At 53.8% G+C, this 15,976-nt stretch overlaps 1 protein-coding gene across 1 annotated transcript; it reads left to right on the top strand.

The window, feature by feature from the left end:
- Window positions 1-8,937: 8,937 nt before the first annotated feature.
- Window positions 8,938-13,030, top strand: LOC134154777 (P2X purinoceptor 2-like; the record flags this gene model as incomplete). Its single annotated transcript, XM_062601439.1, has 7 exons — window positions 8,938-9,020; window positions 9,297-9,377; window positions 10,970-11,108; window positions 12,114-12,259; window positions 12,311-12,404; window positions 12,801-12,866; window positions 12,938-13,030. Coding segments are annotated over 7 exons (699 nt in total), but the record flags the coding sequence as incomplete, so codon positions are not given.
- Window positions 13,031-15,976: the final 2,946 nt, after the last annotated feature.

Raw genomic sequence — 15,976 nt, 5'->3', positions numbered from 1 at the left:
ATCTACTGCGGGAAACAGCTATGGGAGGACCCCAACCGGGGACAGGATATGTAGCCGTCCCCATTAATTCCGGGGACGTGAGAGATTTTAAGAAGGAAATGGGAAACCTACTAGAAGACCCACTGGGAGTGGCAGAGCAGGTGGACCAGTTTCTAGGACCAAATATTTACACTTGGGAGGAGCTACAGTCCATCCTGGGAATCCTGTTCACATCTGAGGAAAGAGGGATGATTAGGCGAGCTGGCATGCGAATCTGGGACCAACAACACCAGCAAGGTCCGGCAGCAGATGTTAAGTGGCCGATGCAGTCGCCTAATTGGAATAACCAGGACCCAATCCATCGCGGTCATATGCAAGACTTAAGAACCATTATCATTCAGGGGATAAGGGAATCAGTCCCAAGGGGACAGAATATTAATAAGGCTTTTAATGAACAGCAAAGGCGGGATGAGACCCCGACAGAATGGTTAGAAAGGCTGCGAAAAAACTTGCAGTTGTATAGTGGCTTAGATCCAGGGACTCCTGTGGGAGGGGCCTTACTTAAAACTCAGTTTGTGGCCAAATCCTGGACGGACATTAGGAAAAAGTTAGAGAAAATAGAGGACTGGCAAGATAAGGGTTTAGATGAACTCCTGAGAGAGGCACAGAAGGTGTATGTTAGGAGAGAGGACGAAAAAGAGAAGAAACAAGTACGAATGATGGTGGCAGCAGTACGGGAAGGTCAAAGAGGAAGGCCTAGGATGGTGCGTGGGAAGCTTGAGAGAAAAGAAGGGAGAAATGGTCAGGGACAAAGAAATGTGATCTGTTTTTATTGTAATAGAAAGGGTCATATTAAGAGGGAATGTCGACAGAGAAAAGAGGATGAGCAGATGTTCAAGGATGAGTAGGGGTGTCAGGGGCTCTATTTGCTGGGGACCCGAGAAAAAAAAGAGCCCTTGATAAAATTAAAAGTGGGTCCCCAGCGTGAGGAAATGGAATTCCTCATAGACACAGGGGCTGAAAGATCTACGGTCCAAACCTTACCTTTAGGGTGTAAGGCCTCGGCAGAAAGGGTACAAGTAATTGGGGCAAAAGGAGAACCATTTGGGGTTCCCGTTATAAAAGAAGTATTAATCGAATCAGGTTCCAAGATAGGTGTGGGACCTTTACTTTTGGTACCCGAAGCTGAGTATAACCTGTTAGGTAGAGATTTGATAATAGAATTAGGCATAAGTTTAGAAGTGATAGATAATAGACTACAAATTAAATTGTGTCCTCTCCGAATAGAGGATGAACAAAGCATAAACCCAGAAGTTTGGTACACTCCAGACAGTGTGGGCAAATTGAATATTAAACCTTTTAAGGTAACTATAACTAACCTGGGTGTACCAACGAGAATTAAGCAATATCCCCTGTCCGAAGAGGGCAGGCGGGGATTAAAACCTGAAATTCAGAGGTTACTACAACAGGGGCTATTGGAACCTTGTATGTCCCCTTTTAATACCCCAATATTACCAGTAAGGAAAAAGGATGGCAAATATAGATTGGTGCATGATTTGAGGGAAATCAATAAGAGAACTGTGACTAGGTTCCCAGTAGTAGCGAATCCACATACTCTATTAAATCAGTTACACCCGGATGATCAATGGTACAGTGTGATAGATTTAAAGGATGCGTTTTGGGCATGTCCTTTGGATGAGAGCAGCAGGGATTATTTTGCCTTTGAATGGGAGGACCCGGATACCCATAGAAAACAGCAACTAAGATAGACTGTCCTCCCTCAAGGATTTACTGAATCCCCAAATTTATTCGGACAGGCCCTGGAACAGATACTGCAGGACTATAATAAAGTGCCGGGAGTGACGTTAGTACAGTATGTGGATGATCTGTTGATAGCAGGAAAGGATGAAGAAGTGGTAAGGCAGGCTAGCGTCCAGTTAGCCTGGAAAGCTCTGGAAAGCTCAAAGCTCTGGAAAGGTAGAACGAATGAATGGTGAAATTAAAAAACAGTTAACAAAACTTATGCTAGAAACTAAGGCGTCCTGGGTAAAATGCTTACCGCTTGCTTTATTAAATATACGAACGCAGCCCCGAACTGACGTGGGGCTTTCGCCTTTCGAAATGCTTTATGGTATGCCATATGATTTAGAGATGCCTCTTGACCACCCCAATTCACAACATACTCAATTACAGCCCTACCTAACACAGTTAATGAGCCGACGTAGAGAGTTACAGAAAAGAGGCCTAGTGGTGCAGCGACCCCCATTAGATATAGCCATACACCGAGTACAGCCCGGAGATAAAGTTCTAATCAAAACATGGAAAGAGACTTCATTAGCACCTCGGTGGGAAGGCCCCTGCGTTGTTTTGCTTACTACAGAAACAGCTGTTCGGACTGCAGAAAAAGGGTGGACTCATGCCAGCCGTGTGAAAGGACCGATCCTGGGAGAAGAGTGGAGGGCAGTTCCAGGCTCCGCCGACTTAAAATTAACGCTTAAACGGACTCGATAAGTGTTATTTCCCCTGTCCATGTACCGTAACGAGAGAAGGGGCCCCACTCCTAGACAAAGGCTCTCTAACAGATTCCCCTGAAGAACACTACTGCTGCCGAGAAGAACCAATACCTTGTAGTTCGCTGCAACCGAACTGACAAGCGAGGCAGAGGAGTGCAGACGGTGGGGAGGTTAAGAGGCCAGGTAAAACATAACATTAGGAGAAATGGTCCCCGACTAGCTCTTGCGGTACACGGGAATTAGAGTTATTATCATGGTCAGCTGCGGTATCCTACAACCACACCACCCCCATCGACCTTTTCGGTGGAGTTTAATTAGATATGAAGATCAACAGATTATACAGCAAGTAACGACAGCAGGTGCCCCTAGTTTCTTTTACTTCTGTCCGAGCTCAAACCCGGGAAGGGGGTATTGTAATTATCCAAATGAATACTATTGTGCATATTGGGGCTGTGAAACCATTGCTACAGACTGGAATCCTGGGGCAGGTCGTGACAAGTTCTTAGAAGTGGGCTATGGACCGCTAGGATGTAGTCGTTGAGCAGATCCCCGCCAAGGATGGCGAGGACAAAATTTGGGATACACAGGACATTATAGGAACGAGGAGATTTGCAAGGTTCTGTATCTAAATGTAACCAAGCCGGAAGATATCAGCTGGTTATTAGGGAAAATGTGGGGCGTTAGATTCTATTCACACAGACCTGATAGGGGAGGCCTCATACTGATAAAAAAAGAGGAGGCCAGGATTTCCCAACCAGTCAGACCAAATAGCGTACTGTCAAAGGGAATCCTAGAGGCCCGACCTACAAAAGCCCTTGGGCCAGACCTATCTACAACACCTCCCAATAGTGCAATAGAATCATTCCCTACAGATGTAGTCCCCACCATTGCAGGGGAACATAGAATCACATCTGGGAACAGCATATGGAAAGTCATAGATGCTAGTTATCGAGTGTTGAATCAAACAAATCCAAATATAACCAGACGCTGCTGGTTATGTATTAACATAAGACCCCCATATTATGAGGCCATCGGAGATTTAGGCGATCCCATCTATTCAAACGAAAGTAACCCCTCACAATGCCACTGGGGACAAGAAATCGGGGTAACACTAACCCGGGTATCTGGAAGCGGTAGGTGCGTGGGTACCGTCCCCAGAGGAAAGGGCAGTCTTTGTAACATCATAGAGGATAGCGACCAGTCACACCAATGGTTAATTCCGGCCAACAACACGAGGTGGGCATGCTCATCATTAGGAGTCGCTCCATGCTTATCATTAAAACTCTTCAATTCGTCTCATGATTTTTGTGTACAGGTAATAATTATACCAAGGATTCTATACCACTCTGAGGAATATATATACAGTCACCACACTGTAGCAGATTACCATCTCGAAAAGAGGGAACCAGTCACAACTGTAACCCTGGCCACATTAATGGTTTTAGGGGTTGCAGGAGCTGGTACTGGAGTTGCCTCGCTAGTAAAACAAAGCCAAGAGTTCACCTCTCTGCGTATCGCAGCTGACGAAGATTTGGCCAGGATCGAGCAATCCATTTCGGTGTTAAAAAAATCAGTTAGATCCTTCTCAGAGGTAGTACTACAAAATCGTAGGGGATTAGATTTGGTCTTTTTACAACAAGGAGGGCTTTGTGCCACCCTGCGAGAGGAATGTTGTGTATATGCTGATCACACTGGAGTGGTAAGAGATACCATGATGAAACTCCGAGAGGGTCTAGAAAAACGAAAAAGAGAAAATGAGGCTCGACAGAACTGGTATGAATCCTGGTTTAATCATTCACCTTGGCTCACCACCTTGTTGTCAACCATAGCAGGGCCTTTACTACTGTTAATAATAACATTAACTTTTGGACCATGTATTTTTAATAAAATAGTGGCAATTGTAAAAAGCCGCCTAGAAGCTGTACACCTAATGCTGGTACGTGCTAAGTATGGATCACTTGAATTAGACGATGATGCGGACGCATTAGCGTTGAGTCGCCGGGCGCTCCAGGAATTCAATGAACAAAATAAGTAACCAAAAAGAAAAAGGAGGGATTGTAATAAATTGTAACTATTTGTTCATTGTTTAGAAGGAGGAATAAGCCGATGGAGGGGGAGGAGGAGGTTTTACAACAATCAGGGTTGAGGCATGGTGTCAGACAAATAAATTACGGTAAGCACAAAAGCTTATATGACCCCTTGTGGAACCGGTGTCGGGGCCCTAGCTATCTTGCAGGACTATGAAGAGCTGAAGTAAGCAACAAGCTGCTCAGAGGTTTTGAAGGTAAAAGGATAAAGAAAAGATAAGCAGGCGCCTGTAATTTTCTCACAGAACAGCATCCCAAAAGGGAGTCAACACAACAGATAAGCAAACCCCTGTGATCACTCACAAGGAGACAAACCAAAATAAAGAGACAGAAGAAGACCACGGCCTTCCTCTCCACGACCACCAGAGAGCTTCAGACGACCCCCCCAGCAACTCACACATGCGCGGGACGCACCGGGAGATTACAACGCAGACTGTAAGGGGGGACTGTGTGTGAGGGAGGCGCGCGCCGTTGGCGGAGCTGAGACTCCCCGGCCGCCCAGCGCTGTTTTGCTTGTGGCTGCTTACTTAATTAAATAAATTGTTCACATGATTTAACAAACTCTCTGTATGAATTAACCTTCAAGAGAGTAACTTATGACAACCACCACCTTCCCCACAATCCCCGCTCCAGCAGCATCACACTTTGGCATGCTCATACTGCTGTCCAGCCCAAAGGCTTCATCAGTGGCAAGGGTAGGAGGAGAAGCTGCTCTCTGCAGAGAGCCCTCAAAACCTGCACACCTGGACCCAATCCCAGGCTGGCACCCCGCCTCTTGCAGTTGGGCTGCTAGGGTGTGGCTCTGACGAGTTCCCGCTGGCATCTCTCTGCCATGCATGTCTCCACTCTGTCTGAACCCTGCTGGTACCTCCGCCACCTCCTGTGGAGCAACTCTCTGCAGTTCAGGGCCACCAGACAAGGAAGAGCTACCTTTTCCCTGCTTTAACCCATTCTGCCACCAGTTTCACTGCGTCCCTCCAGTTCCCCTGCAACATTTGGTGAACAGGAGCTCGACACACAGCTCACCCACTACTTTCTCGGTCCTGTAGCCTGCATCGGCCCTTTCTCCTCTCCTCGAACCTGGCAACCTGATGTCCTACCTCTGCTCCCCAACCCTTCCTGCAGCCTCTGTCTGTCCCCTGCTGGCAGCCCTGTGCCTTGCCTGCCAGTCCCTTCCCTCGCCTCCAAGCCCTGTCCCTCATCTGCAGCCCCTGTCCCCTGCCTGCAGCCCCCATCCCTCGCCTGCAGCCTCTTTCCTCTGCCTGCTGCCCCACCCGTGGTGCTGTGCTGTGAGTGCCAGCTCCAGACTTCTCCACTTGCGTCCGTGCTGACCATGCCCGTCCCTCACCGTGGTCCCCATGGCACGGCAGGGGTTGCGTCCGTGCTGGGCTGGGGCTGTGTGGCAGCTGTGGGGCGTCGGTGGTGGTGGGGTGGGGGTGGGGGGTCAGTCCTTACTGCTCCAGTGGTTCCCCGAGCTGTGCCATGCCGTGCCGTGCCATGCCGTGCTGTGCCATGCTGATCACGCCAGCAATGGGTGCCCGGGATTGCCTGTGGGCGCTGTGCAGCTACTCCACCCCACAGGTGATGGTGGTGAGGAACGGGCACCTCGGCACCACGCACCGTGCGCTGCAGCTCCTCGTCCTGCTTTACTTGGTCAGGCGAGTGCGGGGCTGGGAGCTGCTGCCTCCCGGTGGGGCATCGCTGCCGCACGGTTTATCCCTGCTCCGCACACAGCCCCTGCGCAGCCCCACAAGTTGCCAGGGCAGCTTCTCTTGCCTCTGCCGGGAGAGGGGGAAGGCTAAAGCCATAGTGCTGCAAGAGGCAGGGGGCGCAGTGTCTCTGTCCTACCCTGATGGTGATCTCCCCGTGCCCTGTCCCATTGCTCCAGTCCCTTCACATCCTGCTCTAAGGGCCACTTTTCTTGTACGCCCCCGACTGGGACCCCTGCAGGGGTGCTGTCCCTGAGCCTTGTCCCATTTTTCCCACGTGGCCTGCACACCTGTGGATAGCACGACTGCAGCTTGGCAATGCTGGATCCCAGGGATTTCTACGTCTGCAGGAGATGGGTAATGCTTGGCTGCTGAAGGAAGTGGGTGGCAGAGCTCTGCCTGTGCTTTCTGCCAACCGCGAAGGCCTGCCCTGCACGGGCAAGGTAGCCGTGAGGTGCAAATCCCAGGCTAGGGAGGCTGGCTCTCCTGAGACTGCCCTGCTGGGGCGCTCTGCTTGCCTGTGCAGAGCAGCTTGGCAAGGGCTATTTGCAGGTGGCTGCCGCGGCTCCTCTGTGGCACTGAGGACCTGACGCTGGCCTCATCCCATCCCTGCCTTTGGGATGCTTTCACCTTTCCTGAGCTGTGCAAAGCCCAGATTAGCAGGTACTGCTGGCAGCCAGAGAGAGCAGGGTGTTGGTGCTTGCCCTGGCACGACTCTCCACACACAACCTCCACCCTCTCCTGTGCCACAAAGCAGCTATGCTGGAGCCTATGCTCTCCAGAAGCTGCTTGGGACAAGGTGACGGAGGGGCCATGCCCGCAGGCTGCGGGAGATACCGCAGAGACCGTGGGCATGTGTTGCTGTACAGGGCAAGGCGAGTGTGGCAGCTCTCTCTTAGCTGTCTGTCCACTCTGCCTGCCTTTGGTGGCTCTGAGATTACCTCCTTGCCCACATATTGCCCCATACCATGATCTCCTGGAAGCGTGACTGGAAGTGGAGCAGAGGGATAGGAAAGAGAAGGCGCAGCTGGAGCATTGCAGTGCCAGATCCCAGGGACTTCCAGAGCTGCAGGAGATGGATGACAGGTGCCTGGTGAACAAAGTAGCCGAGCAGAGCCCTTCCCATCCTGCCTGCTGCCCTCAAATACCTCAAACAGCAGCAGAGCCCTGTGTCTCCTAGCCCCATGTGCTGGTGCCCACAGATGGTGCTAGGGAGCACCTGTTCCACTCCGGTTCCCGGGGGCCACGTGTCCGCTTTGGCAAGGCAGCACTAACACACACACACACACACACACACACACACACGCACACTTCACCAGCAAGCAGTTTATTCATAAATACTTACAAAGAGACCGACCCAATGGAAATCTCGAGAAGGACCACTCCAATGCTTGTCCCAATCGTCTACATGATGAGAGAGAGAGAGTTGGCAGGTACAATCCTTTTGGGCGTTCCCGAGGAGGCAACTTGGCCCTCTGTTGTGTAGCAACTTCCCTCTCCTTTGGAAAAATTCCAGTATTTATGGTTATTCGCCCCCAACCTGCACAGCCGAGGTGAGGCTCTGACCTGCCTTTCTCCCTTCTCTGCTCTTGTCTTGCTTGCTTTGGGTGGCCTCTTGGAGCAGTAGATGAGCAGCAGACTTTCTGCAAGGGCTTCCCAACTGCTCCTTCATCCAGATGGACCCAGCAAAGGAAGCTGTCCTGTGTGGTGGTCCCCGCTGCCTGCATGGGGACTCCTGTGTTCCCTCCTCCAGGCCCAGCACTGTCCTTGGCTCCCGATGAGGCAACCATGGCTGCGTCCCAGACACATTGGGACTGCATGTTAGGTCACCTTTGCAGTGCTGTGCGGCAGGCTCAGCAGAGCTTGGCACGTAGCACTGGCCAGGGCCCTGTGGCCTTAGCCAGGCAGGTGCGCCATGCTCTGCCTGCCCTGACGAGCAGCGTCAGGCCTCTGTGGTTTTGGATGTTCAGGGCAGGAGAGGGCACTCTCAGATCAGGTCAGGGGAGGCTCTGACATTCACGTGATGTTGGTGCCTGTAGCTCTCCTCTGCTGCTACCAGTTTGTGGCAGGGATCCCCCTGCCTGCCTTGGCCTGGGCACTGTTTGGGGGCTGCTGAGTGAGGGATCACGGGAGGGGAGATGTGTGGAGACTGAGCGGAGCTTGCTGGCGGATGCAGAGACCTGGGGAATCCTAGTGAGCACAGCTGCCCCTGGCTCAGTTCCCACGCAAGGAAATGGAGAAGAGGGTTGACTGTCTACTCCGGAGGACACACCAAGGAAAGCCATGCTAGAGTAGGGCCACCGCAGGCACGCTTAACGGCTGCTTACCCCAGGCAGCTTGCAAGGGCTGGCACCCATGCAGAGATGGGGAAGCACATGGGGTGCCCCGTCCCCTCTGCAGCCACAGCGTAGGACTACCAGGTGCATGTCCTGTTCTCACCATGTCCCCCATGACCCTGCAGGGGCTAACAGTTTGCAGTGCTGTATGCAGCTGCAACCATGACTGCACCCCTGGCGACATGGACATGTTGGGCCACAGAGAGCTGGGCATGTGCAGGGACAAGTGATCTGTGCAGCACTGCGCACTGGGCAGGATCCCATTTACCAGGAAGTTCAGCGTTGTGTGTTCGTCCTCACAGGGCAGAAGACAGGGCGCTGCGTGCCCAGTGCTGGCGGCACCGAGAAGAGCTCTGAAATGCTGGCTTGGTGTGCAGCAGAGGAAGCGAGTGTCGGGTACGGGGCCCAAAGATGGGTCGTGGCACTGGGGAGGAGAGTCCTCTGCTAGGATGGAACAGGCACCAAAAGGCTGGCCCATCTTCGAGGTCCCGTTGGACACCAGGGGATGCTCTGGGCGGGACACCTCTGAGGGTGCTCTTGAGAGGTTTGGCCCCTTCAGCAACAGGCCATGGCCTAGGGAGGCGGTGCCATGGCACAGGGATGGCCTTGCACAGGCCATGCCAACAGGGACCATTTTGCTCCCGAAGCCATAGTACTTAGGTCTCTCCACAGTGAGTCCCTGGCGAAGATGGCACCACAGTTCCCCATCCTTATCAAGAGGAACATCCACTTCCCCTGCTTCGGCTTCTCCAAGGACGTCCATGTGGAAGAGATCAATGTGGGGCCTAGGGATGGAGCAAGTAGACCAGTGGGTACCCAGGCTGCCATGTGTGTACAGGGTATAGAACAAAGTGGAGAGCAATATAGGTGATGCTAAGCAGCTGAGTGCAGGTCAGGCCCTGCTGCTGGGACCAGGACAGCCTTGCTGCAGCAGCAGTGCTTTGTAGTCAGGTCTTTGGCATAGTGGGGAGAAGGGGGCCACCCTGGCCCTGCACTTGCATGTGTGTTGTCTGAGTGTGTGTGTGGAGTGCAGCCAGATGCCTTCCTGAAAGTGCAATGGTGGATAGCACAGCCATTTCCCGTAACAATTAGGTACCAGAGGAATGAGTGTTCACTGACAGCAGGAAGATGTGGTTGAAATACGTGGACAAGCCTGAAGGATGGAGAGGCAGGAGTGGAGCTGTGCAGGAGCAGTGCCATTTGGCAGCTGGAGGAGATGCTGGCTTTTCACAGGGGATCCCTGTTCCTAAGTTGTTCCCAGAATGACGGAGGTTGGAAGCACCTCTGGAGATTGCCTAGTTCAACAGCTGATTAAAGCGGGGTCACCTACAACAGGTTGCTCTAGGCCAAGCCAACTCGGGTTTTTGGTATCTCCAAGGAGAGAGACTCTCTAACCTCTCTGGGCAACCTGGTGCAGTGTTTGATCACCCTCACTGTAAAAAAAATGTTTGCTCTTAAGTTCAGACACAATTACTGTATTTCAGTTCACTCTCATATGATCACGGGGCACCACTGAGAAGAGCCTGGTTCCATCTTCTTTACTCTTACCCATCAGGTATTTGTACACATTGATAAGATGCCCCTGAGCCTTCTCTTCTCCAGACTTAACAGTCCCATTTCTCTCAGCCTCTCCTTGCATGAGAGATGCTTCTAGTCCCTTCATCATTATTGCTGGACTTGCTCCAGTAGGTCCATGTCTTTCTTGTACTGGTGAGACCACACCCACACACAGCACTCCAGCTGTGGCCTCACCAGTGCTGAGGAGAGGGCAGTAATCACCTCCCTCAACCTGCTGGGACAGGACATTTTTTTGGTGCTCAGCTGCTGTCTCTGTGATACGGAGTTCTCAACCCTTACTCCATCCATCTATCCTTCACTCTTGCTTGCCCCTGCCTCCACTGAGGAAGGTGGTGATGATGAGGATGGTAATTATTGAGAAAGAAGGAGCAGGAATGCTCACACTGGTGGGTAGATATGGGGCATGTGGCCTTGCAAAGGGAGCGGTTGAAGTCTTTGGGAACAAGAATCCCTTTGAAAATGCCAGCATCTCGCCAGGTAACTACCCCAGGGTTCCTCCTCTTCCTGCTCTCCACCCTCCTGCTGCGCAGGCCATCCCCTAGTCAGTCATGTGCATTTCTGAGTGCCTGCATACATCCACGTCTGGTATGTAGTTCTCCTAGGAAATCCCTTCACCGTTCATCAGCTGGGACCATCAGTGATGGCATGGATACCAATGAGCAGAGCTGGGGTTTAATGTTTCGTTTGGGTGCTTCACGATATTAGGAAGAAAATTGAGGCGTATTGGTGTGCTGCTCTATGCCATGGCTCTGGCTTTGTCTCCCCAGGGGCAACATTCAAGCTGCTGAGAGCAGTTACTTGAAAAGCTGCACCTTCAACACCACCTCTGCCCTTTACTGCCCCATCTTCAAGCGGAGCTTCATCGTGGAGCAGGCGGGAGAGAACTTAAGGGAGCTGGCAGAGAAGGTGTCATGTCCTGGGAGGATGGTCCTCCCAGAGGGCCCAAGGTCTTGCTGGCTGGGCACAGGGCGTTCCTTCAGCACCTGCTCTAGTGCTTGGCACCACGGGATCATCACTCACTGACACTGTTGAGACTCAGAGGCAGCTGGAGGCAGGTCCCTGGCCCTGCTGCCCTGCCAGTATGCTGCGGGGGCTAGCTGGGATGGGCTGAGGGCAGTGGCAGCTTAGCCAACCTCAACAGCTCGGAGCACAGCACATCCACTGCAGCCCCTGAGCAGTCCTTTCTGCCCACCTTGCGCATGCAGAGCCCTGCAAGGCTCCCAGGCCCAGGGTCTCTCTTACAAGGCCCCTGTGCAGAGGCTGGAGCGCAGGAGGCCAGCTGGCAGCAAAGCATAGACTGCAGGTGTGCCTGTATCACTGCCAGGACTGGCAGGTTTGCTCGCCCAGTGGTGGGGACTCATCCACACACTTTGGGAAATACCATGACATTGCCAGGGGAGGGCAGTGCACCCAGCATTTGGTCTCCAGCCCCATCCGGCCCTGCTGCCTCTGCTGCCCTTTTGGGAGTAGACAATTCCCATCCAGGGAAGGAACTCAGCACTGTTCCATCCTCCCTCCAGGTTCTGCACCCCCTGCTCAGCCCCAGCACCCTCCAGACCCTAGAGGCCCCCCACTCTGCATCTCGGAATGCTCCCTGATGCCTAGCCATGCTCCCAACTCAGCTGGAAAGCCCACTGCTGTGGCAGAGCTCCGCTGGGTAAGCAGCCTTGCAAGCAGTGCTGCTGGCTTTCCTGGCAGGGCCGTGTGCCCCAGTATGGTGGCATTCCCGGCCTTTCCCAGCGGGTGATGAGGATGACAGCTGTGCTAACGCCTGAGTGGGGGGAAATGCCCTGCTTACTTGCTGGCTTATCATGCCCATGGCCAAGCTGCGTGCACAGTAGTGCTGTGCCCTGGGCTCACTGTGTCCATGGTGTGCTGGTGCTGTGCTAGGCCTGCTGGTTTCTGCTGCAGGGTGGGGTGGTCACCAACTGGAACTGTAACCTGGGCCTGCCTGAAACCGACTGCAACCCCCACTACTCCTTCCACCGCCCCGATCCCAAGACCACTGTCCCAGGCAGTGGCACTTGCAGTCCTGCATCCTCCTCCTGCCCTCCCTGGTCCTGCTGTGGCTGGTCCCCATCACTGGGGCCTTCTACCTGTCTCCCCAGGAGGTCTGCGAAGTATTACAAATGGAACGGGACCCACACACGAGTGTTGATCAAGGCCTGTGGGATCCATATTGATGTCATCGTGCAGGGCCAGGTAGGATTTTGCATGGTCCATGTGCTACTGGGGTGCATATGTGCATAATATGCTGCCGTGGTGCTAGGACCGTCCTGGAAAAGCAGCTCTTCTCCACTGCTGCCTCAGAGCTGGGATGAACACAGCCAGGCCTCTTCTGCTCAGCCTTGCAGAGGAATGGGGGAATCCCAGGTGCCTCAAATTAGAACCTTTGGCAAAGTGTGCAAAGTGTGCTGGAAGGAAATGCAAGACCTCATAGTGTGCGCTGCTGCTTGGGTAGGTTGTCCACACTGTGGCTTGGGCAGAGGGAGGTCTCTGCTCAGTCTCATTCCTTGTGCCCAACCCAGAGTGAATGCAGGCCCAGGCAGGAGGCAACCTGGGCTGGGCAGCGATTGCTGATCCCATCCTTTCTGCCAGGCAGGGAAGTTTAGCCTCATCCCCACTGTCATCAACCTGGCCGTGGCTCTGACCTCGCTGGGAATGGTGAGTATTGGTGCCGGGGGCTCGGCCCAGCTGCACACTCCCAGCACTGACCTCCCTCTCTCACCTTCCAGGGCTCCTTCCTCTGGGACTGGATCCTGCTGAGCTGCATGAACAAGGACCAGGTGTACAGCAGCAGGAAATTTGAGCAGGCACCACCCTAGATCCTGGCCCTGGAGCTTTGGTCCTCTGGGACAGAGCAGTGGCCACGCTGCCAGCAAGGCAGGGCAGGGTGCCTGGGCACGGCTGCAGGCTGGGCAGCAGCATGTGGCTGGGGCTGCCAGGGCATCTGGCCCCTCCAGCCATCTCTCACCCCCGCGGCAGGCTGAAGGTGCCTCAGAGGCTGCTCCACGACATACAGCACCTCAGGGCTCTCCAGCCTCCAGAGAGTCTGTCCCGCAGGGACCGACCGCTTGTCCCTCCCCCACCACGTACAACCACAGCAGGAAGGAGCCACTGTGCCAGGCAGCAATAACACTTCCTCCGTCCGGGCCCTGCTCGACTCTGAGCTACCTGCTTTTCCCACGCAATGCTCCCTGTGCCTGGCCAGGATGCACCGGGCACCTTGCCGGCTGCTGCTGCTGGCCACCAAGAGCCACGGCCCCCTCCCTTCCCTCAGCCATGCTTCAAGCAGCTCCACGCAGGTCCTGCCCCATGGCTGCCAGCTGCTGTGAGAGGCTGGGGGTCAAGAAAAGCCCCAGTGGCAGGGCAGACCCGTGGTGCCCTGGCTGGCTCCTGTGGGGGCTTTCAGGAGCTTTTGCTCTGGAGCAGAAGGCAGTGCCTGACTACTGGCTCTGCTTCAGCACACCGGGAATGGGCATTACCATTTTCTGGCTGGCTTGGAGCGCTGGCAGCCCCATCCTGGAGCAGCTCCTGGCTGCGGGCACCCAGGGTCCTGGGGGCAGGGGTGGGCACATCTCGAGTAGGCCTGCCCTGCTCATCCCCTGTGCCCCTGCAAAGCTGCCACAGATGGAGCTGCAGCAGTGGTGGTGGCCCTGGAGCCGTACTGAGGACTAGAGCAAGTCCTGCACTAGCCAAGCAGCCAGTACCCAATAAACTGCAACCACCCAGCCTTGCTGCCTGGGGCCTGATTGCTGCAGCATGTGCTGGGGGGAGGGGGAGGGTGACAGTGCAGCGTTATGGCTAGCGGGGTGAGAGATGGACATGTGCATCGCTCCACCCTCCACCCCAAAAGCTGCACCCTGCTGCAGTGCCAGGGCACGGATGCTCTTGCCCCAGAGCCCGGGTGGTAGGGAACATGAGTACAAGCACCTGCTTGCCCTGCACTGCAGCAGTAGGGGAGGAGGACAAGTCACCCCCCAACCCCTGCCAGCCTGGTGCATGGACCTCTGCCAACACCAACCCTGCCCTGAGGCTGCAGCTCTCTGAGCCTATGCCCCAAAGCAATTCACAGCAGGTACCTGGCAGTAACTCACCCAGGCATAACCTGATTATTTTCTGGCTCTCAGGTTACAGCAGCTCAGCTCAGCACATCCTCCCCCAGCATAGCTCAGCCCAGGCAGAAGTTTGGGGGAAAGGGGTCTTGCCACACCGGGCAAGGGAAGACCCCAAGCCATGTCTTGAAGGCTCTCCCACAGGCTGGAGGGTGGGGATGCAGATGGAGGACATGCCAGGGGTACAGGCAGGGGACTTCTGGTGCACCAAAACCTTCTCTTGCTCCCCTTGCTGGGCTGGGGAGCATCTTCCCCCTTTGACTTGGGGTGCAATTGCTCACAGGAACAAGGTAACACCATTGCAAGAGGAGTCTACCTTGTCCTCATTCCAAGAAGAGGACCTGGCTTCTCTAGGACCAAAGAGCAACTCTGAGCAGGCAAACCTATGGGAAGGGCTTGGGGGAAGGAGCCAGCCTCTCACTGTAGAGCAGCAGGATGAAGGCAAGTGCCTGCCCCCACCTCCAGCAGCTCATTGCCCTGAGGAGAGCAGGAGCAATGATGCAGGGCTGAGAGGAGCTGCCTGGCGCAGGTTGAAGCCACTGGAGGCTCCGCTGGACCAAACCTTAACTCAATTGCACAACGCAGTGATTGCATTAGGGCCAGTTTTCTCTGCCCGTCCAGGCCAGCTCATTTCCTCCAACTCTAATATCAAGAAAACAAACACATACGTACAGCCCCCTCAACCCCCCTTTCAGCAGTACTAGATGGAGGGAGGGCATAGCGAAGGACAGGACCACTTGCCCCATAACCCAATGCTAATAGAAACAGGTATACTATAGAAGTGAAAAAACAAAGCTCAGAAAAATATTTTCAATACAGGTATGTGTGGAGGGCATTGAATACAAATATATATATATATATATGTATATATATACACACACACACACACACACACATATAGAAAAGGAAGTGTCAGAAGTAGCTGAACACACAGTGTTTCAAAATGCCCAGAAAATTAACTGGAATCTAGTAATCTTGGCTCCCCTCATGCTTTTTCAGGCTTCTGCAAGCAGGAGTAGATGGAAAGGACCAGGAGGCCAGGCTTCAGCTAAGCACTGGCCTCCTGGGTTTCATCACACCTGTGCTGGGATTTCAGTGAGCAGCCCCCCCACCCTATGACTCACTGCTGTCAACTTGAAGCTTTAGCACCCAAGTGGGACAGCTCCCTTGCTCCCCTTCCAGCCCAACAAGAAGAGTCTGGCTTTCTCCTCCCTCTAGGAATCCTGCCCCATGGCTCAGAGAATGCTCCTTTCCAGGGTGCCTACAGCTCCCTGCTGTGTGTGGGCCATAGCACGTGCTCCTCTACCCAAAGAACCAGATGCATTGTCTGTGACACATTTAATTGTCTAAAACTCCACATTAAAACCACAGAGATTCATGCACACAGGGTGCTGCCTACAGCACAAACTCCCATCCCAAACTGGGCTTCTGCAGGGCTCTGGCAAATGCAGTCCCCCCTCCCCCATAGAGAGCAGTTCCAGCCCTAGGCACCTTCTTAATTCCCCCAGCACAGCACCAGGCTGTGACCAGGACTGCCCCAACACCGCTTAGCACCCCCACACAGTGCAAGATGGATATGTGGCTTCTCCGAGATCTATCACAGAGCACAAATGCTCTTCAGCAGAGGTGAGAGCAAGTACCCAGAGCTGACCCAGCAAC

Source organism: Rhea pennata, unplaced genomic scaffold, assembly GCF_028389875.1.
Source record: "Rhea pennata isolate bPtePen1 unplaced genomic scaffold, bPtePen1.pri scaffold_40, whole genome shotgun sequence".
Classification (NCBI taxonomy): Eukaryota; Metazoa; Chordata; class Aves; order Rheiformes; family Rheidae; genus Rhea; species Rhea pennata.
This window is presented reverse-complemented; position numbering and strand designations above follow the sequence as displayed.